General features: G+C 37.6%; 3 protein-coding genes across 9 annotated transcripts in view; 1 reads left to right on the forward strand and 2 right to left on the reverse strand.

Annotated features, from left to right (window-relative positions):
• Window positions 1-7,022: 7,022 nt before the first annotated feature.
• LOC111601593 (kelch-like protein 41) lies at window positions 7,023-8,507 on the reverse strand. The gene is made up of 2 exons (XM_023318253.2): window positions 8,351-8,507; window positions 7,023-8,277 (listed from the first exon to the last, which is right to left on the reverse strand). Exon 2 carries the CDS (start codon window positions 8,273-8,275, stop codon window positions 7,076-7,078), a length of 1,200 nt encoding a protein of 399 aa, XP_023174021.2. The 5' UTR covers window positions 8,276-8,277; window positions 8,351-8,507; the 3' UTR covers window positions 7,023-7,075.
• An 11,948-nt stretch (window positions 8,508-20,455) lies between these two features.
• Window positions 20,456-21,367, reverse strand: LOC111601594. Its single transcript, XM_023318255.1, has 2 exons — window positions 21,313-21,367; window positions 20,456-20,768 (listed from the first exon to the last, which is right to left on the reverse strand). The coding sequence occupies exons 1-2, from the start codon at window positions 21,322-21,324 to the stop codon at window positions 20,550-20,552; spliced, it is 231 nt and encodes a 76-aa protein (XP_023174023.1). The 5' UTR covers window positions 21,325-21,367; the 3' UTR covers window positions 20,456-20,549.
• A 3,832-nt stretch (window positions 21,368-25,199) lies between these two features.
• Window positions 25,200-26,269, forward strand: part of LOC111601591 (phosphatase and actin regulator 4) — a 93,899-nt gene continuing 92,829 nt past the window's right edge. For 2 of the 7 annotated variants that reach the window (XM_030225296.1, XM_030225301.1), the window contains exon 1: window positions 25,200-25,429. The gene's annotated coding sequence lies outside the window, so the exon portion shown is untranslated. Of the gene's footprint in view, window positions 25,430-25,475; window positions 25,535-26,269 lie in introns of those variants that run through there. The other 5 variants (XM_030225300.1, XM_023318246.2, XM_030225297.1 and 2 more) reach the window with 4 other exon arrangements.

The following is a 26,269-nucleotide window of genomic DNA, read 5'->3' on the forward strand; positions in this document are numbered from 1 at the left end:
AATTGTTTTGTAAAATATTCAAATGATACAAGTGGAATTTTAGTTTATTTTGGGAAATGAATCGAATGCTTTCGCTATCCCTCTTAGAACTGGTAATAGTTTCTTATAATATACATATATAGACATATGCATATATACCTACATACATAACATACAAAATGGATTTCAATGTTTTAATACAAAATGTCACAGTTAAAAATGCAGTCTTAAAAAAAATGTAATTTCTTTATTTAATAACAAATAAATAAAATTCAATTATTAAGTAATCGAGTGAAAATATTATTAAGAGTCAGGATCCGTTTTATTTTTGACCAAGTTATGTGAGTTTTAATCAAAGGGGCTTAGGAAATTAAAAAATATTTGTATGTACAAATTACGAGCTATTCAAAGCGATTGAAAATTACAATTTCAAGAAGTTTTCAAAAAAAAATTTTTTTAATATTGAAAATTTTTGAAAATTCAAAAATTTAGATGCATTACAAATTTTAAAATATTGCAAATTTTAAAAATTCGGAAATATTAGACAATTTTGTAAATTCTGATTTATTAGAAAATTTAGTAAATTCCGAAATGTTGGTAAATTTTAAAAATGCTGATATTTTGGAAGATTTAAAAAAGTCTGAAATATTTGATAATTTTGTAAATTCTGAACTATTTTAAAATGTGGAAAATTTGAAAAAATTTTGAAATATTGAAAAATTTTGAAAATTCTTAATTGTAAAATTTTGAAATACTGGAAAATTTTAAAAATTCTGAAATAATTTAAAATTTTGAAAAATTCTGAAATATTGAAAACTGTTTATAAAATTATGATGATTCTGTAGGTTGACAAAATTTTAATGCAACCTCAAATGAGAAATCTAAAAAGGTTAAAGAATGTTAATGACGAGAATAGCTCTAATTTTGACAGAAATATGCTAGAGTTGTCAGCAGTATTAGCCTTATTTAGGGCTAGGACACTATAAAGTACATTCATCTGTAAGTCAGGGAGAGCCATGGAAAATTGAGCGTATGTATGAATTGTTCTTCTTTATATTTGTCAGCAGCGGAGGCCATTTCGTGCGATTCGTACAACATATTCGAGCCGACGCCATTGGATTCCATCAGCATTAAGAGCAGCGCTAGCAACTATCTGCACGATCGTGAAATATGCGGTAAGTGAGCGAAAGCAGGGCAACTTGTTGGCCCATCAACCGAATGGAACGCCCCTAAAGCAGTCGACCCTTGAACACAGCACGACAGAAGTTGCAACAAGCAGCAGGCACATTCAAATGCCAGCTCGCTTTTCCCGCTTTTCCTTTTTTGACTTGCGCCCACGCATAGAGCTGCCCAAAACACAGACCAGCCCAACCACCAGCCACCGCCACCATCGTAAGCCGTAAGCCAATTGCTATATGGTTAACATCCCATTCGATGCTGGGCTGCTGGTTGTGCACTTTTCTGTGCGCCTGCTATGTGTTTGTATTATGATATCGACCTTCTTGTGGCACACGCTCTCTCTTATCATTCCGGGGTGGGCTAACGGCATGGCGCGCACTGGCCCACACCTGTGCGTCCTGTGGGTGCCATCGAAATTATCTGGCAACAACTTTATCAAAAGACCCAGTGACAAATATATAAATAAATTACGACTACAACTTCGCGTGCTCGCATCACAAAAAAACAAGGTATGTTGCAAACCGAATGGGGTTTCTCAGTTCAACGTTTTTTTTTTTTCAAACAAAAAGGAAAAACTCTCGCCATCTCTCGTTTTGTGGAGAGCTTTTGAGAGCTTTGCAGCTGCTCTTGAAAATCTGCTTTTTTTTTTTGGCTCCTGGCTCCTGGCTCCCCAGGAGCAGCTGTTCGCGCTGACGAACTGGGCCTCGTGTTTGTCTGCTGGTTTGGGTGAATGAACCCAAACGACCAGAAGCTGCCTCAACGCCTCGATTCAGTTGATCGTCAGACCCCAGTGGGTGGCAACTGTAGTAAATTCTGCATCAGGGACTCGCACAATGCTTCAATTCTATTTAATTTGCAACGTATTTTACTCATTATACAATTTGACATAGATATTTCTAGATATTTCTATTTACCTATGTAGTCCGTTTTTGTCAAGGCAAATATCTTATCTTATCTTGGGCAATTGACTAGCTGTGACATACGATCATAGTGTACTCGATAAGTTGTTATAATAATTTAATTAATTTATTCTTCATGAAAACAAATGAAATGCAAGAGGTGCCGTTAAACATGGCCTTTCTGCGCGATTCTCATGAATTTTAGTATAGGGCAGAAAGAAAAAAGGAGAGCGAAAATAGTAAAAATAATTTTAAAAAAATTAAAAGAGATCAGAAAGCAATTGAAAGTGCACAGCAAATGGAAAAACGTGAAAAAATGATATAACATCTGAGAGAGTGCAAAAAAGGAGATAGACGAAAGTGATAAACGGAGTGAGAAGGAAATGAATGAGAGAGCGAGAGAATGCGAACAATATATTAAATATTAATATTGCTTAAAAGATTGAGAATGGCATAGAGAGGCGTACTTAATTAAAATTGAGGTGGCATGAGCTTAAAAATATATTCTTCAAAAAAACAGACTAAAACTGAAACAAAAAACAAAAATAAGATAAAAAAAACGAAATTCCCAATTATTTTTGTTTTCAATTTTATTTACTGTACTAGCATGGGTAAGTAAATGAGCTGATGACAGCAAGAAATAAAAAATAAAACTAATCAAAAAAGAAAATTAAAATAAAAATGCAACAAAAATCAGGCATTTAATAAGTCTTGATACAATTTAAATATTTGAGAATCGAGTAGAAAGTGAATAGGCCTGAGTTTTAAAGCAGTTTCATATCAGTTAAATAAATCGAAACTAATTTTTATTAGTTTTGCAATTTTTTTCTTTAATTTGATTTGACCCCACTGTGGCACGCCTTTAACTATGCCACACATTTCATAGCTGTCGTTTTGTCGGCTGTTTTACTCGTTTCGTGTACGTTTTTACGGTAAACAAAGTGAAAGAGTTGGCAAAACATACGCTCGTTGCATGCAAAAGAACGTTCATAAACAGAAGTAAGGCGCAACAAAAAGCCCCCCAGTTACCAGAGGCAGCCACCCCTCCCCATAGCCAAGCTGTAACTGGTCCAGCTTGTGCTTTTTGTGAGCGAGCGAGCGAGCGAGGGAGCGCGCTCTCAGTGCAGCCTCTCGGCTGCCTTTGGCTGTGCTTTTGACTGCTTGGGCAGCTTTTGCACAGGATAACAAAGCTTGGCGCAATCAGTCGTTGTACTTAAGCGAAACATAGCTGGTCGAGTTGCGCGTTGCAAGTGGAAGCTGGACGCGTGTCATCCTTGATAATAAAAAAAGCCACCGAGTGCCACAGAGAGTGTGTGTGTGTGTTGTTTGATGAAAGTTTTTGCAAGTAGGTCCTGTTCGACATACTTCCATACACAGAGCAACAGCAACAGCAACAACACAGTTCATAAATAAGTGACGACTGCATCAGCTGTTGGCACAGGACGCGAGCGCGTTTTAATGTTGCCCCATTTGGCTGGCGAACGTGCGGCGCCTCAATTAGTTGCCAGCCAATGAGCTAACGTGTGTGTGCGTGTGTGCGTGTGTTATTAGAAAGGTTTTCAAGCTGGATTACAGCGGCGACAACAACGGACCCTGGGAGAAGCAAAAGCAGACCCAATCGACTGGCGACAATGCTGCGGCCAAGAGCAACGAGCAACTGCAGCATGATCTGTTGCAGCAGCTGCAGCAGCAATTTCAAATGGCTGCCGTGCAGCAGCAGCATCAGCAGCAGCAGCAACGGCAACTGCTGCAGCATCAACACTCCCATCCGCCCTTTCAGCAACAGCAGCAGCAACAGCATCCGCCTAATCAATATGCCAGCGTTCATGCTCATCCGCATCAGCATGCGCATCCGCCGTTGCAGCATCATTTGTCGTTAGGTGGCGCGCCTGCCTATCAGCTGCAACAGCAGCAGCAGCAGCAGCAACAGCAAACGGCCACGCCCACCGCCCATCATTGTCAGTATTCAACGCCGCAGCATCATTATCGCAGCAATGCAGCAACGACAACAACAACAACCACAATGGCAGCTGCAACCATACGACGTCGCACCTTGAGCCATGTGGCACGCTCCTATTCCGTGTGCGCCACCATGACGCCAGCCAGCAGCGGTGGCGCTGGTGCAGCCGTAACCATTGCCCAGCTGAAGGCCGCCAATCCTTTGCCAGCCAATGTGCCCAGCAGCTCTTCCGCCACAACGGGCACCCACTTGGCCAGTGGCGCCACCAAGCTGACCGTCGCCGGGCACCACAAGACAGGCATCATGGTCGCTGCATCGCGTTGTCGTTCGCCCATAATGCTCTGCCACAGCCACAGCGATGGCGAGTTCCCCATGTATCGAGGTGAGTGAGCAGCCCACTGGGATTAGGGTCAAACGGAAGGTTCGTTTGAATACAGCGCAACAAGGCAGCATCGACTGCGCTAATGAACTGCTGCAGTTGCTGTTGCACTTGCAGTTGCAGTGAAGGTGGAGGCAAGCTCTGGATTTCGATGAAAGTGCAGTTTCAGAGATGAATGTGCTCTATGTGCATTTATTTCAGAGTTTTACAATTTTGTTGGAATATGCTTTAAACAGGACCTAATCCTGCAAGGAGTGACAAGTTAGGTTGATGACTTTGAAACCAGAATCAGAATCAGAAGTTCATGAAGCTTTCTGGATCAGAATCAACAGAAGTTGATGAAGCTTTGTAGATCAGAATCTGACTATTCTTTAAGAAAGTCTTTTCACTGGGCTGAAAGTGCAGCAAGAAGCTAGAAGAACTTGCATATGCCTGATTGATCTGATATTCTAATTTAAAAGTGAAGAAAAAAGTACTTCATAGAGGCAAAGAGATACAGGGAGAGACAATGAAAGCGAGAGGCAGATATTGAGAGAGAGAGAGAGACCACTACAGAGCAAGAGAGAAAGGGCTAGAGAAAAAGATATAAATATGAAGAGCGTGACAGATAGAGAGGGAGTGAAAGATAGTGAGATCGAGAGAGGGAGATATAGAAGGCGCGAGAAAGAAATGTATAGTACAGGCATATAGTGTAGAGAGGGACAGCAATAGGGAAGCAGAGTTAACATAGGCGATTATGGAATGAAGAAAGTTAATGGCGATGCAGACTAAGACAGATAGCAAGATAGAGAGAGATAAAGGCGGAAAGAACTGGAGTGAATCAGTGTGAGAGAAAGAGATAGAGAAAAAATTATCAAAATATATATAAAGGAAAAAAAGAGCGATAATATGATAGAGAGAAAAAATATGAAAATATAAGGAACGAGAGAGAAATAGAGTTAGACAGAGAGAAAGAGAGTTTGGAGTAGAAGCTATAGCAACTGAGAGATAGAGAAAGCAGAGCAACTGACAATGAGCGAAGAACAGTGAAGGCAAGAATAACTCAAACTCAATGATAGAAATGTGCTAAAAAAAATATTCAGCAGGTCAAATGCCTTTGAAAAATTATAGTTTGATAATGCTTCAACAAGTGTTATTGAATATATATTTATATTTATATATATATATCTTAAGCTTACCCATTTGCTACATTTTGTCGTTTCAAATATGTTAACTAAAGCTTGATTGAAGCATCTACAACTTGCATTGATTTTGTTATATTTACTATGAACAATTTTAATATAAAAAAAATGAATTTTGAATTTAAATGCAAATGCTTGTAGCGCCCCTTACTTGTACAGCAATCAATCAAGCCATGATTGATGGTTAAATTCTTGCTCAATATAAATCTGTAATCGAATTTATCTCATTTTAAATTAATTGATGTAATTTAATTTGTAATAAATTTAACAACGATTGAAGTCCTGCCCGGCCCTACACAATATCGTTATCATTTGCACAAAACTGATTGATAATAAAAGTGCATATAAAACGCTCAATTAAATCACATTTCGATTGTGCTTGGCAAAGACAAACACACAGACAAAATGCTTGCTGCATTTGATTGATGGCGGGGGTGGCAAAGCGGTGTATGGGAAGGGCATGGGGCAATGCATCAGCATTTGCAGCAACTCATTAAAGCTGCGATTGGGTTGAGGGAGACAAATCGAAGCGTGTATCGCAGAGATATGCGTTCCCTTGACTGCATGAAGCTGGTGTGGAGCAGGGAGTGGTTGTGCTGGTGGTTGGTTCGTGGTGCTAGAAACTGTAATTTAATTAAGCGCCCCACCAAATGGCGACACTAAATATGCGGCACATAAAAGAAATGGTTGAAACAAAAATCAGTTTCACTAGACGGCGCCGAGGCAGTGACAGAGAGAGTGGGAGAGAAGTGTAAAGGACACAGGACATTGCCCACATTGCACACTGCCAGCGCGCCACTTAATGAGTTGAGCGTACAAAGGGGGCGTGGCACAGACTGTGTGCGAAGTATAAAAAAAATCACAGACTCAAATGCATTTTTATTTTACTTTTTTTTGTGTTTAACTTGATGTCTTCAGTGTGAACTGCTCAAAGCGTAATTGGCCAACTAAAGTAGTTGGTAAATTTACATAGCAGCCATTTGGCACAGTTGTGTTTAAGTGGCATAAATAGCAAGTGGCTAATCCGCATGTTAAGCTAGCAGCAGAACTAAAAGGAAATTTATATCAATTTAAATGTTAATTGCAAACGTGAATTACAGTTAAACCTCATGTTAAACTTGATTAGTGTAGAGAAATTTGAAGAGAAATTTAAAAATGGTTAATCCTCATGTCAAATTGGCTTGTAAATGAAGCAATGGAAAAGGGATACCAATTTGAATCAAATGAAAAGTGATTTAGTCTTGTTAAACTAGGCTCTATATAGGTGCCCATGTTAAATTCCTCATGTTAAATTCAGCTGATAAAGAAATATTTTTAATTATGAGAAACCTAAGCTCAGAAAAACATCGAAGTGATTAAAAATTGCAAAAGAGTTATAGCAACCGGTTAATCTCGAGTTAAACTGGCCTCTATATGCCAGGAACTTTGAAACGTTTAGTCCGAATTTATTAAAAGACCAACAAAACAAAATTGTAACAAGTTTAACTAGTTTCCCCATCTACAACATTGTCTCTTGCTCTGCTTCCTCGGTGAGCAGCTCTACGTCGACGTCTTCCTCGTCCCCCTCCTCTACATCGACAACGTCGTCTTCCTCCTCATCGAACTCATAGTCGCCTAGCTCTTCGTCCTCTTCACTCTCATAATCTTCGTCCTCGTCGTCCTCGTCCACCAACTCTGTTATGCGTGCTTGGAACTCCTCGAAGCTATCCTCCAGCGATACAATGTAATCCTTGAACATCGTGGCGCTCAGCTCTTCGGTGCGGCTGTCCAAGAGCTGCAAATAGGGACACAGCGGATCCCTAATGTAGATGCGATGACGCTCACCAAGTTTGTTCAGTGTCTTATTCGAACGCTCCTGACTATTGATGACGGCGAGGTGTAGCAGAAAGAACATCAGATCCACAGCGTCCGGCATGAGCTCGTTGAGTCGCTCGCCAAAATTGAGCAGCACCAGCGAGGGCATCAGCTCGAAGCGCACCGTCTTAAGGACACGGCGCATGTGCACCTTGCGCTCCGCATAATCGGTGAGGACCCACATCAGGGCCGCATAGAATACCTCCACCTCGGTGTGAACGCCCAGCAGATCGGAGCTAAGCAGATTACACAGCAAATTCACCTCCAGCTCGCGATACTCCTCCGACGAGACGAGCACTAGAAACGACTTGCCAAAACGATCGATCATCAGATCGGCCACATTCATGATGCCCTTGGTGCAGGCCTCGATATAGCAGTTCAAGGCATCCACATTCGAGAAGTAACGCACATCATTCAGCGCCCCGAAGACGCTCTGCAGCAGCTTCGGGGCACACAGATATTCGGCAGCCAACAGCAGATCCATCAGCTTGCCACGCTGACAGTTGCTATCCGAGCTGATCATCCAGTTGTAGGCAATGTCAAAGGACTCAGCGGTGATCTTATCCTCGGGCAGGCTCACACTACTCCCCGGCTGCAGCGTGTCCGCGAATAGTTCGCAGAATGTGCGCAGCACGCAGCTGTGGCACTCGAAGCTCTGCTGGCCAATCGTGATCTTGACATCCTTCTCCAGATTGCTGATCAGCAAATTCTCGATTGCCTCCTGCCAGGGCGTCTTCTTTGGCAGCACCGGCAGCAACTGATTCGAATTGATCTTCTTCAAATTCTTTGCATTTTCCACTTGTATCTCCTCCTCGGAGGGCACCTGATTTTTGGCATAGGACATGTCTGCAAAGGAAAAGTACAATATATATACATATATATTCCGATCAATTTCAAAGTAGTTTCATAACAAACTCACCTCTATGGAATTAAATTAGAATGTTTCCAATGAATGGCACTCGATAAAATTTATTAAAAATTTCCCTTTCGATTTTTCGCACTTCAGCGTTTTTGTCAAAATTTTAAAAATTTGCAATGCGCACAGTTCGAGCTCAGTCACTCAACTAAAACAATTTTGTATAGATTCGAGACATATTTTAGAAATTGGATAGCGAAAGCGTCGCCTTCTATGTTTACGGTGGGGTCTTAAAACATAATTTGAAGTAGGAAAAACATGTCTGAAGAAGAGAATTTCTGAGTAAGTTTCTAGAGAATTGGAGACATTTTTGAGCAAGTTTGTAGAGTATTAAAGACATTTCTGTGGAAGTTTGTAGAGTATTAAAGACATTTTTGTGGAAGTTTGTAGAGTATTGAAAACATTTTTAAGAAAAGTTGTAAAATATTGGAGAAATATTTCGAAAAGTCTTAATAATATTGGAGACATTTCTGTGGAAGTTTGTAGTATATTGGAGACATTTCTGAAAAAGTTTGTGGAGTATTTAAGACATTACTGAAAAAGTTTGTAAAATATTGGAGAGATTTCTGAAAAAGTCATAAGAATATTGTAGACATTTCTGAAAAAGTTTTTAGAATCTTGGAGACATTTCTGAGAGCTTGTAAAATATTGCAGAAAATTCTGAGAAAGTTTTTAGAACCTTAGAGTAATTTCTAAGAGAATTGAAGAATATGGGAGACTATATTGGAGAATATTTCTGAGTAACTTTTTAAAATATTGGAGACTTTTCTAAGAAAGTTTTTAGAAGCTTGAAGACATTTCTAAGAGAATTTAAGAATATTTGAGACTATATTGGAGAATATTTCTGAGTAACTTTTTAAAATATTGGAGACTTTTCTAAGAGTTAATTTTTAAAATATTTAAGAATTTACTGATAAAATTTTTAGAATATTGGAGAGATGTTTGGGAAATTTCGTAAAATATTGGAGATATTTCTGAATAAATTTGAAGAATATTGGAGAAATTTCAGAGAAACTTTATTCAACTAAATCGAAGACATTTTTGAGCTTGTAGAATGTAATAAATTGTTGCCATGACAAATACTTTTATTTAATTTTGGAATGTCAATTTAATATATCACAATGTCTCTTACAATCGATTAATCGATAACACGTTTTTTTTACATAAATAGCTTGCCATATTTACAGAGTCTATATAGTCTACATGCCATATTTACAGAGTCTATACAGGCTGTTTATTATTTCAAACTAAATTTTCAATGCTTTGGCTTCAGTTGCAATTTAATTTCAATGAAAGCATTATGTGGCTACAGAAGGCTTTTATCGGCCGGGGTATGCCAGCTGCAGTAGTGCAACAGACCCCAGTGAGTTTCTTGCTTTTTGCAGCATTGCATTGCCAGTCAGCACGCGCAGCTTAGCTGTCAGTGAAGCCTTTGGGGATGCCGAACAAAGCGTAATCGTAAAATCAAATGCTCAACAGAGAGCGAAACAAAAGGCGAAGAGAAAGAGAGAGAGAGGGGAGGGGGGAGGGAGAGGGAGAGCGAGTAATGTTTGGTAATAACATGAAAGTGATAATCACACAGGGTATACCAAAGGCATGTGCACTGCCAGGGTCTATACCTACAGGGTATCTGCACTTAAAGACAACTTGCACAGCATTGAAACTTAGATAATTTGACCGTCTTAGTTAAGCATGTGCTTTTATCTACTTATTCGGCATTGCGCAGAGAAAACTTTAGTCATTTGATCTCATTTATTTGCGTTTAGCAGCCACCCGCACGGTCGCTAATGACGTCAACGTTTAGCGCAGAGCCTGGCCCAAATCAATAGGCCGAAACAAAAGTAAAACTTATGTGGCTAGAAAATGTTTTGGCACAAGTTGCAAATTAAATTTACATTTCATGCACGTAGCCGTGAGCCGAGGCTCTCATCCTTAATTGTGGCAGCGACGAGCTGGCACAAAGGCTGCTGCAGTCCGCCTGGCGAGCTGCCAACTTGAGCCAATTATGTGGCATGTGCAGGGAGGCAGCGGAGCTGCAAAAGCGAAATCAATACGCGCAACATTAACTCGAACGCCAAAGACACGCCATGGACTCATTAGCTTGTGGCACACACACACGCACACTAACTGCCCTTGAAGATGGGCCAACGAGCTGTCAAACTGTGTTTGCCTCTGTGTGTGCTTGCGATTACGATGCTGTTTGCCATCATTGTAGCCAAGTTTGTCATAAAGGACGCCATTTGACAGCATTAATACCCCGAGCAGACAAAATAGATCGACTATGAAATTGAGTTGAGATATTGTCTATAACTCATATATATATATATATATATATATATATATATATATATATATATATATAAATATCTTGATTATGTCACAGCTGCTTTCTATATGTTAAAGAGACTGAAGAAACCCCAAGCTTCACTTTGCTTGCTTAAGAAGTGGATGCTGTGCATGAAAGGTTCCATGAGTACGAGCTGCTAGGGCGGGAATTCGAAAGATTAAAAGTCTTTTACATATGAAGTGTAGAGTAAGTTATATATGATATTCCACTGTATGTTAGATAGTGTGTATAAAGCAGCAGAAATGGTTTCATGATCAAATAAACTCGAACTCGTTGATTCGTGATGTCCAAGCGCAGCAGAGCTTACTTAAGACAGGCAGCAGTCAGTACTAAAAGTCTTATAAATATGAAGGTATAAGTAGATTTTATAAGACAAATTGTTTCCATAGATGTTAATATATTTAGCAGAAAGCAATTTACCTTGGTTCTTGGCTGACTGCAGATCGATCAAAAAATAAATTGAAAACATAATCTAGAAAGAGTTAAATTAAAGCTTTAAGAATATGAATCTATGCAGAGTTTATAGATAAGATCATCATTTACAGCTGATTTTACCAATAAATATATATTATTAATATAATATAAAATTATAATATAATGATATAATGATATAATAATATAATAATATAATAATATAATAATATAATAATATAATAATATAATAATATAATAATATAATAATATAATATAATATTGTATCAATTTTTATACATAACTATAGATGTTCTAGAGAAAGAAAAATTCTGCTAAACTTTTAAAAATTTTAAATATTTCTCTTACTTTTCTCTCTCTTTGGTTAACAATTTGAAGCATTTCTTAGAGCCTAGAAATGTTTCAATCAGTTAACCAAAGAGAGCGAGAAAAGTAAGAGAAATATTTAAAATTTTTAAAAGTTTAGCAGAATTTTTCTTTTTATGTTCTATAGTTATATATAAAAATTGATATAATATTATTAAAATTGTATGCTATATATGTAAATATATATGTATATACTTAAGCAATATATTATAGCATATATAATGGTTCAATCGCTTATCAACACTCTCTGGTTATAGACTTCTCTAGCAGTAACTGATGGAGTTTATTTCATGCTTTCCAAGCAGAGCTTAAGAGACGAAACAAAATCTGAAAGTCTAGTATATAGACCATAGACTATATAGACCATAGACAATATAGACCATAGACTATATAGACCATAGACTATATAGACCATAGACTATATAGACCATAGACTATAAAGACCATAGACTATATAAGACATATGCTATACTAAACCGATTTGACAGGCAATTAAAGGCGATAGCTTTTCGCATTTCCCATTCAGACAAGTCTTAATTTGCCTGCCACTCTGAACTGGCCAATAATAGCAAATACTTGTGGCTATGATGCTTTAGATGGCTGCTTAAGATGCTTCAAATACTTCAAAAACAAACTAGAAGCACGAGTGGGTCTTGCGGCCTTAAAGCTATAAACCAAATGCAGCAATGGAAAAATTAAACAAATTCTTAAGATATCTAATATATATATAACAAATATATAAATATACATGTGTGTGTATGTATGTACATGCATACATGTTCATCTACATATGTGCGTGCTTTGGCATTCGGATTAGGCGCTGCCACGCCCTCTCGAGTGGCAATTCATGTTCGGCCTTTATGCGCTGGCTCTTGGCTCTTGGCTTATGGCCATTGTTGTTGTTGTAGAATTAACATAAAAATGCGCAGCACATGACAGGCGCAGATAATCTTTATTTACACACACACCCTCACACACACGGACACACACACACAAGAAGTCCTTGAGAACGTCTTGCTTTAAGCAAATTTGAAAAACTCAATCAGAAATTGCTTTACGTTTTATGCAAATGACAATATCTACAATATATATTTGTGCTGCGCTTCTTTATTTATTTATTTTGTCCTACTTACCTGCTGACCACGCCCACGCCCACTCGGCAACATCAGCTGCATGCACTGCACATAATTGCATTCAAAGCCACAGTCAGAGCCAGAGCCTCGCCCCCGCTCCCTTTGAGCTGCTCAACTCAAGTTGAGGTCGTTTGCTGTGCATGTGGCCGACATTGTTGACCAGGCCAAGCCAAGCCAAGCCACGTCACCCTCACCTCCCTCTCTCGGCGCCTCTCTTGGCTTATTGAGTGCCGCAGCAAATGACAATAAAAGCGGTTACTTATACGCCATGTTGTACGCTTGTTGCCCTCCGCCCCTGCTGCCATATTATTGACAGCTTTGTTGCCTCGCATTTATTTAACAATTTTCCATAATTAAGTGCATTCAGCTGCCTTCGTTTTTAATGGAAATACATACACACTTATATAGAGAGGACGTGCGCAATGTCGGCGCCCTTCGTTAGTTTAATAAAGCACAGATTAAACGAGCGAAGTCTTTGACTGCCCAATTATGAAGTTTCAACTATCCTTTATAATGGCGCTGAATGGCAGAGTGATTGAAAAGAGGGCGTAATTAAAGGTAGAAAAAAAAAATATATATGTATATGCTGTGCTTAAAGAGAAACTATTTGCTGATTGCTATTGAGACATTATTTATGCAGTTTAACTACTCGTTCTTAAAATGGAAGAGAGTATATTGGTTTCAATTTAGTGTTGGCTGGTTGTTGATATTTGGAAGACATGGGTAAAGAGAGAAAGTGACAGAGAGAAAGCAGAAAGATAATGAGAGAAAGAGAAAGAGAGTGAAAGAGAGAGAATGAATGAAGAATAGACAGATGAATTGAAGGGTGGCAGAAAGGAATAAAGAGAGAAAGAAAAGATAAAGAAACTCAGACAGCACGAGAGAGAGATAGAGAGACAGAGAGAGTGAGAGAGAGAGAGAGAAAAGAGAAAGAAAGTGAGAAACTGAGAAAGAGATAGTAGCGAATAGATGGAATGGAAATAGAAGTTTGAAGTTAAACAATCAAGCAGCTGATGGAGAAAGACAAATGAGGGAAGAAATTAGTTGAGAAAGAAGGAAAAAAAAAAAGAAAATGAGATATATGAATATATATAAAATATGTGTAGAGAGAAACAAAAGAGACAGATTTAAGTGTGAGGAAGAGGGAAATATAAAAAACGTGACAGAGTTTCAACTCTGCCCACTAAACAATGAACCCCAAATATTCAGATACTCGTATCACAGCTGCTTTTCTTAAACGAACTATTTTCTATCCTCATTATAGATTATTCTGTCTCATTTCATATATTTTATTATATATTATAACATATTTTATGTGAATACAGCTTAAAAACTTTGGCTCATTTTTCATTTCATTTGCCTGTAAGCTGTGAACGAGTATTATTTAGTCGGCTAGACCCTATTAATATTTATCTTTGTTTTCATTAGCTAGTTAGTTAGCTCTCTCTCTCTATCTTAGCTCGCTTTCTTAGGCATTATATTTGCATTTTTTTAATTTTATTTGTTTATTAAACTAAAGCGCTTTTAATACCCTGTAATTTTGTAACATGAAAAAACTAAATTTAGATAACTCTCGCCCCAATCAGAACATTCTCTGTTCTATTCGTCGTACTTATCCTTAGCTCTAAAGTTTATTTAATTTTCATTAATTTACTTTAAGCGCTGTGCTTGCTTTTGCTTTTGGATACCCTGCAAATTCCCCAAGAATCAATAGAGTCTTCTGCTTATGCTGTGCCTGCTCGACCTTCGTTTCGGCTTTGACGTACATTGACCAGCCGCTGGCCCACGGCATGTGCTTAAAAAGCGAAAAGAAATTTGTGGCAGGGAACAGAGAACAGCGAGAACTCAGGTGTTTTTTTGCTGCAATTGATTTTGGTTAGTTAGTTAAGCGTGTTGAGCTCGAGGCGTGGACTACGTGTCGGCTGAGCGTTTTTCACATATATAAAAATCGATTATACGCCACGTTAAACGCAGTCAACAATAAAAAGCGTTCGACTTATCTCTAGAGATTTCAATTTAACGCCAGACTTGAATGCGGGAGTGTTTATTCATGTATGTGTGTCTGTGTGTGTGTGTGTAAATTGGCAATTGAGCTGAAGCCAGTTGAGTTGAGTTGAGTTGAGCTGTTGGCAAAAGTCAAGTCCGGACGCCGTTTGATTTGTCTCGTTAATAGGCCAAACATTTATCAGCTCGTCTGGCAGAGCTACGCAAATGTTGCACAAACGTCGACAGCCGAGAAAGAAGCAGCAGCAGCAGCAACAATTGAGGCTGAAGCGTTCCGCGAGCGAACGCAAACGGAAATTGTTGCTGTGCATTTTTAACCGAGGTTCGAGTTCCCTTTTTGTTATTATTGCTTCGCCTTTGCCTTTTTTGTTTTTATTTTTTTTAATATACATTATTAAGCAATGAATTTTTAATCTGCCACGCCCCCTCCACCCTCTCAACGGGCGAAACGTGTTTTTATCGTGACCAGCGCGGAGCTTTATGAAAATTGAAACCGCCTTTTGAACTGGTCCTGGATCTAGGCCATCCTCCCATCTACTTGTTGAGCTCGGGCTCCCCAGTTGACAGCCAAGGCAAACGAGAGATGCTTAGAGAGCCCCAATTAATTAGATTTTACGCGCACATTAATCAAGCGCAATTTGATAATTGCAATTATTTAAACTCAAGTGATTCAAACCTTTGCGCTAAGCGTTCTCCGTCCTTTAATTAAATAGCAAATTTGTGGGGCAGCGTCAAATTAGTCAAGTTTCAATTGGCTAGGAATTGTGGCATGTTTGGCAAAGAGACATTTGTCAGTTGATGACTTACAGGGTATTTAAGTCGTTAAGCAACATGTTTATGTTCACGGAGCTGATAACTACTATTATAGGGTATTTAAGAGGTTGAACAATTAATAATTACAGGGTATCTTGGCAGATAACTGTAAAAACAACTAAAATTATAGGGTATATTAGCAGTTAGCTATAACAAAAACTAATATTGCAGGGTATTTTAGCAGTTAATCATAAAAATAGCTAGTATATAAATATGCGCACATGATATTACAGGGTATACATTCAGGCAAGCAACTAGTGCGGCTACTAGATATATATGCAAAATGCTGGCACAAATATTACAGGGTATTTAAAAGTGTATTGACAATATATATGCTGAAAATTTTACTACAGGGTATTTTATAGTCTATATAACTGAAATAAATATATAAATATATATATATTTTTGAACAGTACAACTTACTTATAATGCCCAACTGATATTAGAACTAGATATATAGCTTAAGAACTCAATATTCTAGGGTATCACAGCAGCTAAAATTTCTTTTAGCTTAAACTCTAAATGCTAAGAGAGCTATAGATTGTGTGGATTTTATGCCTTAATGACAATAATAATTATTTAAAAGTCAAATTTTTTTCTATTTGTCCTTTATAATTCCCAACTGGTTTAGCACGTGAAACCCTTTTAAAATGTGTTTCAATCTCTGGCCAGGACTACGGCAAAGTAATCGTTCGATTCCCTTAGCTATTTGACTCCAGCGTAGAAGTTGCTGTGGCTCAGCTCTGGAGAATAGTCTAACAACAAATTCTCGTGTTGACTCTGATGGAACTGGGACTTGTCGCTCGAGTATTTGCCACGCACTTCATAGCTGCTTCATGGCACCTGCCTCACACAAACACACACACCCACCCATCCACACACACAGATACTGAATCGTAGCATTTTAATTTGATACACACAGAAGTAAATTCGATATGCGACATTTACTTAGCTTGATTGCCAAACAATGCCAAAACCAATGAAAAGCGACGAAAAACAACAGTGTGAGAAAATGTCAAACGAGATAAGAGTGAAAACTGAGCTGACAAAGAGACGTGGCCAAAAATATGAGCTGAAATCAACATTTATTATGCCTGTGCCAATAGCCTTTGCATAAATATAGCTGATTACATATTCGAGTGGGTTTCATCCTCTGATTGAAAAGCTTCTCAAGTGTAACGAAAAGTCAGCATCTGCTCAGTCAAGACTTGCTTTATCTTATTGAATGTTTGTGAAAGTTAAGATTTGCATAGGCATCAGCAGTCAAGAACTTTTTAAGCTGCTTGAATAACTTTTAATATAATCTAAGAGAATTCGTCTTATTGTTGTTTTAAATAATTTTAATTAGTTGCTGAGTTCTTAAGTTAAGACATATGTACATATTCATGTACTAAAACAAATGATCTAAGATAAGTAATAGATGTATATATTAGTCCATTAGTCATATCATAATTATGTTTATAGCCCCTAGATATTCATATATTAATGCTCATTCCTTGCTATGCAAAATAGTCGAACTCCATGAGAAGACAGTTGAGATATAGCTACATTCATACGGTAGTCAGATATCGCACTTGCTTCAACTTCATCTTTAGTTTATATCTCAGTCAGATATTTATTATAATATTTATTCATATCCGAGTCCTTTGCCTTTGGTATTTATTACTCTTTAATATTAATATATTGTGAAATAAATACCAAAAGCTATTTTAGAAACACAAAAATATATTGTATCATATACATATATGGGCATATTTACATATATATGAACACAAATGCTGTATAAAAAGTCAGCATTGGCATATATATGGTCATATGTCATATAGATGGTCATATATGTCATATATGTTGTGATATATTTCCCATATATTCACATATAAGTCTCATATAATCACATATATGTCCTAGATATGATCACACATGTCATATATATGCTCACATATGACATATATATGGAACGAACTTAAATGCTAGAGACACTTGAAAGAAGAAACTCTTAAGGTTTCTTAACTCATAGAGCTTGGTATAAAAATGTTGCTCAACTTTAGTTCACAGTTATCTGTTAGCAAGTTTACCTTTTCTACAGGGTATGCCCGCTGCCAGCTGCGCCTCGCCTAATACTTTTAGGCATATTTAATATTTATATATTAACACACATCGTTCACACACTTAACTTTATTTAACATTTCTATCTCTGTCAATCTGTAACGCATCAGCCACTCACTCACTCTCTCCCTCTCTCTCTCTCTTTCAGGTAAGTCTGACATTGATGGACTACATAAGCCGTTGCCCCGACGATGGATGCTGATAATGAACCGTTAGCTTGGGTAAATGAAGGATGATTATTATGTGGGTGTGCGTGGGAATGTGTGTTAACGGCATTTTTGTGACATTGTGTCAGAATTTGTCTTTTGTGACTTGTGCTGAGACTCAATTTCCTGAGGTCTGCCCTACGATTGATGCTCGTCGCCCACGCAAGTGCTTGCTTTTCGCACACTGTGCGTGGGCGGCCGCCTTGCCGCTTGACCTTTGGCCCGACAGACGGGCCAATGTCCTAGCCGCACGCCTCCGGCTTTGCCTCGCTTGGGTCACAAATTAGATTTACAAAAGGAAGGAAAATTTTCGCCACCTGTAAAAATTTGCAGCAAAGTTTTTTTAAGCTGCCGCAAAATGTCGCATTTGCTGACGGGTAATTACCATAAGATGGCGGCTAAAAGCCAAGCGTAGCATTGTGTGTATGCTTTTTTTTTATTTTATTTTCATGTTTCTTTTATCTTGGGCAACTGCCAGGAAAAGTGGGCCAAAAGTTGAGCAAAAGTTTTCATTAGTTTTGTCCTCCCCTAGCTGGCCCGCACAGGTACAACTTTCTGAAGCAGCTCTCGGAAAAATAAAACCAACTTTGACATATCTGCGGCAAAAGCAGCTGAAAGTGAGTTATCAACAAACATTTTGTAGCTGGCAAAATAATAAAAGAGGGAAAATAGTGAGAGCGTAAAATGGCATAAGCTAATGGATAAAACCGTAAAGAAATTTGCTGTCGACGCAAAATTGTTAACTAAATATTACGGAAATGTTATGGATACCCTCTTAAAAGGGAAGTGGGGTATATAGATTGCATACATATACGTGCATAATAGTTATTATAGAGTCTGACTTAGTTGTCAAGTAAATGTCAATCAAACACTCTATATATATACCCTATAAAAACTGATATAGGGCATATATGATTTCGTATTTATATAAGTGCTTGGCGTTATTATAGAGTATACGATTTTATATAGAGTATATATTTCATATAAACTTGTGCATCATCAAATGTTATATATACCCTATAAAAAGTAATAAAGGTTGTATAGATTGCATATGCTTATATGTGACTTATGATTATTATAGGGTATAATTGAATTGCAACTAAAACAATCTTCAAATAAAATATATACCCTATAAAAAGTGATATAGGGTATATATATTTAAAGCAATTTGAAGTGATTTATGGTAATTATAGGGTATAGTGTAGTAGTCAGCTAAACAATATTCAAATGTCATTTATACGCTTTTAAAATTGATATGGGGTATATATATTGAATATTTATAAATTATTTAGAGTTGTTACAGGGTATATTTTAGTGGAACTTTACTTTTACTAGTCATGCTTATGCTAAAGTCGTAAGTTCTTAGTTTTTCATAGTTTTCCTCGAGAACTTTGCCCAAAACTGAAAGATCTATGATTCATTTTCCTTCTGTCTTGTTCTTGAGACTGAATTTGCTCTTAAGATTTTTCAAGATTTACAAAAAAGGGAATTTTTTCCATAAGCGCATTTTTCATGTGAGTCTATTAACAAATTTTGGTGTCTTCAGCTCTTAGACTTTTCGAGTTATGCGTAAATAAAATTAAATTCAAAATGTTTTTTTTTACTCAAAACAAATCAAAGAGCCCTCTGTGAAGCCATTTCTAAATAAAAGCAAATAACAAAAAATCTGAAATGCAAATCAACAAAAAAATATAAGCAAAATAGAAGAAAAATTATAAATATGCATGAAAGCTTTAAGACCAATAAAAATAAAAATTTTCTTGACGGGCTTCAGCTTTAGCTGGTTTTTTGTCTAACAAAATATTTAAAAAGCAAAATTTCATTGCTGTGAAATCAAATGGAAAATCGTGTAGGCAAGAAAAAAAGAAAAGAAAATGAATGGAAATGCCCTTAAATTGCACAGTGCAACAATGATGTGTGTGAGATAAGAAGGGATTATATATATATATATATATATATATATATTTCTATTTTTAAGCTTTTAAATCTATTCGGTTTATTTGTTATTAATTTTATATTTTTTTAATTTTATGTATATATATATATATAGATATATATATATATTGATATATATTTTTATATATTTTTTATATATATATTTTTTTAAGCATTTAGATCTACTCAGTTTATTTGTTGTTAATTTTATTTTTTAATTTTTTTTAATTTGTTGTCCACTCTGTAACCACTGTGCACAATGCGCCTAAAAGCAGGCTACACCAAATATGCAAATGGCACCGATGCGCGTGTAGAAATGGGAGGAGAGGGAGAGGAAGAAGGAGAGAGAGAGAGACAAGCTTGTGTGTGTGTGTGCGTTGGTGTGGCTGGGGCTGTTGCTGTGTGCGTTTTGGCGTGTTTGGGACGGCGGCAGGCAGCAACTTAGTTGCCATAATTTTGCACATTTTAGCAGGCGGCGCATGCAGGCGACAGCTGATCCCCAGCTGCGTCACCCCCCCCCCCCCTGCCCTCGTGCATGTGATATACGAGTCGCATGCGTTTGATGGCAGCACAAATTGCACTAAATATTCGCACACAGCAACGTCGTAAATATTTTACAAAAAAAAAAAGGAAAAAAGCAAAGGAAAAGTTCCACCCGCTGCGTTTTTTTCTCGCTTTTGATTTTCCACTCGAATTTCCCGCTGCAAAAGAATGTTTGTCACATCAATTTAATAGCTCAAAGCCAAATGACAGTCAAATAGTCGTGGAGTTCTCTCGTTTTATTGCAGTTCAATTTCAATGTAGGTCAGCAACAGGCATTGTACAGTGTTCACTCGATTTGTTGCACCAGACGATCATCCTCAACGTCTCAGGTAGAGTGAGCTGTAGGGATAGGCGCTGTAGGCATAGGGCGAGGCGTAAACGCCGCTGGTGTAGGCTGCGGTGTAGGGCGAGGCGTAGACGCCGCTGGTGTAGGCGGCCGCATAGGGCGTGGCAGCCACATAGGGTGAGCTATAGGTGGCCAGGAATTGGGGCTTGGCGGCGGCCAGAGCGACAACGGCGAACAGGCAGAGAGCGAACTGTAAACGGAGCGGGAGAGAGAGAGAGCGTGAAATGAGTTAGTAAATGATTCGTGAACTAGTGGTTCAATTGAACAGCAGACAGTAAAACGCAGCTATAGAAGCTTGAAGCACAGCGAAAGGCATATGAGAGAGTTTTAGTGAACTAGTTTAAGTGAACTAGTTTTAGTGAACTAGTTCTTTTTTAGCTTGAACTGTTTTATTTCATAAAAACAGTACAAGTTTGATGTACATATGTATAAGACATTATTTATTGTAATGAGGTGTCCTTTACGGAGAACTAGTTCTTTTGAACAAAAGTATTTTTAGCTCGTTGGGAGCCAAGAAAAGCAAGTCTCACTAGACTACTTGTTGAAAAGGGAATTTGTTCCAAGGAACTAGTTCCACTTTATAGTTGCTGCGAACTAGTTCCGATTGTATTCACTTTACGTGCTCCAACAAATCTCTAATAGTCACAAATTTTTTCCACACTTTGAACTGCTTGACTTGCTGTTGAGTAGTTCCTTTTATCCTGTTCAACTGGTTCACTTTGGGAACTACTTACAAACTTGAACATCTTGATTGGAGTTGTTGCTGCTTGTGTATGACAAACTGATATGATTTATGAGCCCAACTAGTTGACGCTTTTATAGTCGCAGCCCGACGCAGACGTCACAAATCGAACAGAATCTGATAAATCGGACCAAGTCATGATTGACCATGGCACGTTCCGCTGGATTCGGTAGTTCATTTGATTTTTTGTTTTTTGTTTTTTTTTTTTTGTATTATTTAATTTAGCTGTGGGCCAAAAGTATGTGGGCTTTATGTGCCCGTCGGGTCGTGCGCTGCATTTGTAATAGGCCATAAGTTTTTGTATATATTTTTTTCCATTTCTGTTTACACTTGGGCTCCCAAAATCGGAAGTAATCAAAAAAAAAAAAAAAAAAAAAAAAACAGAAAAAAATTGAAGAAAACCCAAAATGCTTGTCGGGGCCAAGCACAATTATTGAGCCTTGTGGGCTAATTTGAAGGTTCCTTTATAATGATTTGAGGAAAGTCTACATGCATTTATTTGTTGTCAACTACAGTAGACGCGCGCTAGCTAGAACTTGAGCTGGTTTACTGCCTGCAAACTAGACATTTTGATGGGCTTTACGTGCCTTAGAAAACTATGCAAAGCTCGATGCTTTTAATAGGCTCTGAGTTTTATATATAGTCAACAATTTTTCTTTCCTTTTTGCTATGTCTATATAGTTGTAGATTATATATATACTAAGTTACATTGTCTATATATAGATATAGATTATATATATATAGATTGCTTATATATAGATATAGATTATATATATAGCAAGTTACATTGAGCAGCTTAAATGGGCTCCGACTGTCCGTCCGTGCGTCCGTTCGTCTGCTCGTCAGTTCATCCCACTGCTTGGCGGTGTCTGTCCATCTGTCGTTCTGTCTGCTTCCATATATATAAGATCAACTAACATACTTAGAAACTTCAAATATTACTCGCAAGTTTTCCAACTCAGCTATAAATGCTCAGCAAAGGTTGCAGGGTATTTGCTAGTCGAGCACTTCCGACTTGTGTAAAACTGTCAAACTCTACACGAAAAACATTTAACTAAGAAGTAGCAACAACTAGTTAGGCTTTACTGTACCAGGCTAATTTGTAGGCACTTTTCAGCTACTTGAAGTGGCTCTAGCCAGGAGCAGCAGCTGCTTTACAGCTATTGAAAGTCCAGCTGCCGCCCATTGTCTATCAACTTTGCTGCACTCCAGCTCTCTATACACTAGATTATATATATATATATATATCTACTAGATATATATATATTCAATTTGTCAAGTTGCTAAATTAAAGCAGCTTGACAGCAAGTCCTTGGTGCATCCTTTTGTCTTAGCCATGGCAACGTCTGCTGCTGGTTCGCATTTTGCATTTTAAATCCGACATAAATTAAGTTGGCAGCTCTGCATTTTGATATCTCGACAGATATTTCAATGTCTGGAATGTCGCTTTGTCTAGATTTCATAGTTAATTTGAAGCAATGTCAAATTGTTAATGGAATTTTGTTGCAAACGTTGCAAATTATTTAAGTTGTGCCAGAAATGAACGCCGAACTAGTGAACTAGAATCGCTGAACTACAACTAGTTCTTTTAAAGCTGGAACTAACTGGGTGCAAGTGAACTAGCGACACTTCTTTAAGCTTAAAAGTTAAATGTGTTCTTTTAAATATGGAACTAGTTCAAATTTTTTCAATGTGAAAGCAATTCCAAACTGAACTAGTGCTTAGTTCCTTAGCATATCATGAGAAATATGCTAGAAAACATCTTAAAAAATAACTAAAAATTTGCTTATCTATATATAATTGACTGAAATGTTCAATTTCATAAAGATATACATATTCATTCCATTAACATTTATTTACCACAAATTTCTATCCCTCTTTGACAAATTTCTATACCCGTTGCATTTACTCGAAATCCCTTCCAATTATTTATGTATTCAAAGCTCTCCGCCCGCTCTTAATCATAGTTCAAAGCATTTTAAATAAACCTGCAAACACAAATGCCCTCACACGAAGCAGAACTCCTCAATTATTTACGCATAATTCACTTCAAATTTAAACAGCCTGAAACAGTTTGGGAGTCATTGGTCGGCTACAAATCTCTCGCATGCTATAAAAAAATTATCACAACATAACGTTTCGTTTGCTGTTAACGCTGCAGTGGCTCTGCAACTGTTGTTGTTGTGTACGCGCTTTGCTCTCTGTTTGTCTCTCTCTTTCTCTTGCGCCTGCGCTTTGGCCTGTGCCGGCATTTTACCAAAACAATTCCTAGACACACACGCCTCCCGCCCACCGTGGCCGCCCCTTGGCGCACGCTTCCGTTTCCTGTGCTACATATGTGTATACTATATATGGGTCTCTCTCCAACTGTCTTTGCAAATGAAAACAAAAATAAATGACTTTGTGTGGGATCTAAAAATAGATTATGAATTTCAAATTTTCCAAGTAGTTTTCGTATTTTTCGTATTTTGTTTTTGGGAACCGCCGGAGAGATTGCGTGTAGCAAATGGAATAGAAGAAACAAGGTAAATTGCTTTTGAAGTGGAGTAAAAACAAAACAATATCAACATTTCATTTTTGATTGCTCCATTTGCTTGGGAAATATGCTTATTGGGTTGGGGGAGGACTGGGATGTTTATAGTTAGTGATGAGAATTAAGTCAGATACTTAAGTATGTATGTGTGTGTGGATTATTGTCTGTGCTGGTCATTGGCTCATCGCTGTTTGGAATGAATCTACATGCGTGTGTGTGTCGAGGGAAGAGAAGGCGAGAGGGGAAATAGTTTTTATGGGAATTTATGCAGTTTAAGTGGAATGTTGAGAAATGTTCACATTTCGGTTGCGTTGAGCTGCTCGAAATTGGCAATTATTAGTAATTAGTTAATGAACACCTATTTTAAATGTCTCATTAATGTGTAAGCAACGAAAAGCCGCTATAAATCATTGCCTAATATTAATAATCGCCACAATCAAAATTAATCTTTCCTGATAACGTTGCACAATTAATAAATATTTCAGTAACGTATGAAATCCCGTTCATTTTATTCAATTTTTATTTATAATTAGCTCTGTCTGCTAATTAAGACCCTCTCCGTACATTTTCAATTGTCTTTGGTTTTGTTTTTTGTTGTTTTTGTTTTGTGTATGTTTTGCTTTGTGGGAATTATGTTATTCACATGCTGCTCGCATGCTATACATTTTTAAAGTACTCTCTCTCTCTTTCTCTCTCATTCTATTTGGCTGCCACGCTCAGCTGCCGATGTTGCCAGACTGTTAAATTGTGATTTGCTTGAAATTTATAATAGGATATAAAATTAAATAAATTTTAATATATGACTGCAGCGGCTAAATAAATTTGACTCATACAATATATTCTTAATTAAGTTTATAAATATTTAATTAAATAACTTTTGCTTATCAAATATCTGCCGCTAAGACTTAACATAAGCTGAGCGTGCGCTGTTAAATTAACAGACTTACACAGAAACAATCGCGCGAGCGGGAGAGTAACTTATCGTTGAAAACAACAACTGCTTTGGTAAACACCAACACACACATACCTTTGACTAGAGATGAGCGCAATGCGGCAGTGACGACCACTTGTGAACGACAGTGACTGTTTGAATATTTCATTAATATGAAATAAAAACTTAAGTATTAATTAATAAAATAAAGGCAACATATTATTTTAACTCGGTTTAGATTTATTCTTAAGTAAGAGGTGTTTTTAAACGTATGCATACTCAATTTATATAGTAAACTGTTACCCGAGAATGCGTGAGAGCGACTCCATACGTGTATAAAATAACATGTATGCGATTATTATTCATCACTGTTGATGTTCGCCTCTCTTGGCAGAGTGTGTATGAAGCGAGTCGAAAAAAAACCGTTGAACGAGTTGGACGCGCGGTCTGCGGTTCATGCAAAAACAAACGCAAATGGACGCCAAATTTGTTGTTAAAATTAATTCAACTAACTAAAAAATGTTAGTTTGACGAAATTGTATTGCCGTTGTGTGTTTCAACATATACCTCTTGTTTCTATTGCGCGTCGCGTTTCAAGTGTATGTGTGAGTGTTTTGGTGTGCTAGTGTGCGTGTGAGTACATTGGTATGTTGTGCATTAATAAATTATTAGTAAATCATTAATGAGCAAAGCAGAAAAGTCAACACGCAAATACTTGCGAAAATTATTATCGCCAGCTGCAGGGCAAGTGTAAGTGAAAGAGTGAGAGGAAGAGACAGAACAGCAACGCCGCCGCAACGGCGGGTAAACAAATGGCAGCGTTCTATGGAATGTGAAGGCAAACGAAGAACAAGAAGAGAGTGAGACACACAGTAGTAGCATTCAAAGAGTGCCCAAGCGAATATATGAAAAAAGGGAATATATCAATAAAAAGACTTGTGTTTAATCAAAAATTGGTTTTTCATTTCAATATCGAATCGAAAACAAAGTGCAAAAGGCAACAACTGCTACAGCAATAAAAAACTACTAAGCGCCCAAAAAGAAAATCCGGTTTTACAACTTCTAAAGCCGACGTCGTCGCCGCCGCTGTCGGCGTCGCCGCATTCTGCGCTGCTGCCGTTTTATCTCTCGTTTTTTGTTTTTTATTTTTTGTTGTCTCGCGTTTTGTTGCATGCATTGTGTTGAAAATTTCATTAAAATTTGTTGAAAACTGCAGGTGTGAATTAAACTTTCAATGAACCAAACGAAACTGACAAATAAATAAATAAAAATAACAAAAGCAGATGGCAAACGTCAGCGCTGGCGTCGACAGCGCTGTACAGGTGCCAGCAACAACAACAACAACCGTTTTTCTATTTCTGTTATACACAAACAGCAGCAGCAGCAGCGGCAGCAGCACTGACGTCGACTGCGGCGTCGACAGCGGCCATTTGTGTATTAATAAAAAAGGCAGCATAAAATATTTATGAAAAAAGTGAAATCAAT

The sequence above is a fragment of the Drosophila hydei genome, unplaced genomic scaffold (assembly GCF_003285905.1).
Source record: "Drosophila hydei strain 15085-1641.00,03,60 unplaced genomic scaffold, DhydRS2 tig00008128-arrow-arrow-pilon, whole genome shotgun sequence".
In the NCBI taxonomy this organism is placed as follows: domain Eukaryota; kingdom Metazoa; phylum Arthropoda; class Insecta; order Diptera; family Drosophilidae; genus Drosophila; species Drosophila hydei.

Excerpts from the sequence above, each read along its gene's own strand:
- LOC111601593 (XM_023318253.2), bottom strand. The coding sequence starts at position 8,275 with ATGTCCTATGCCAAAAATCAGGTGCCCTCCGAGGAGGAGATACAAGTG.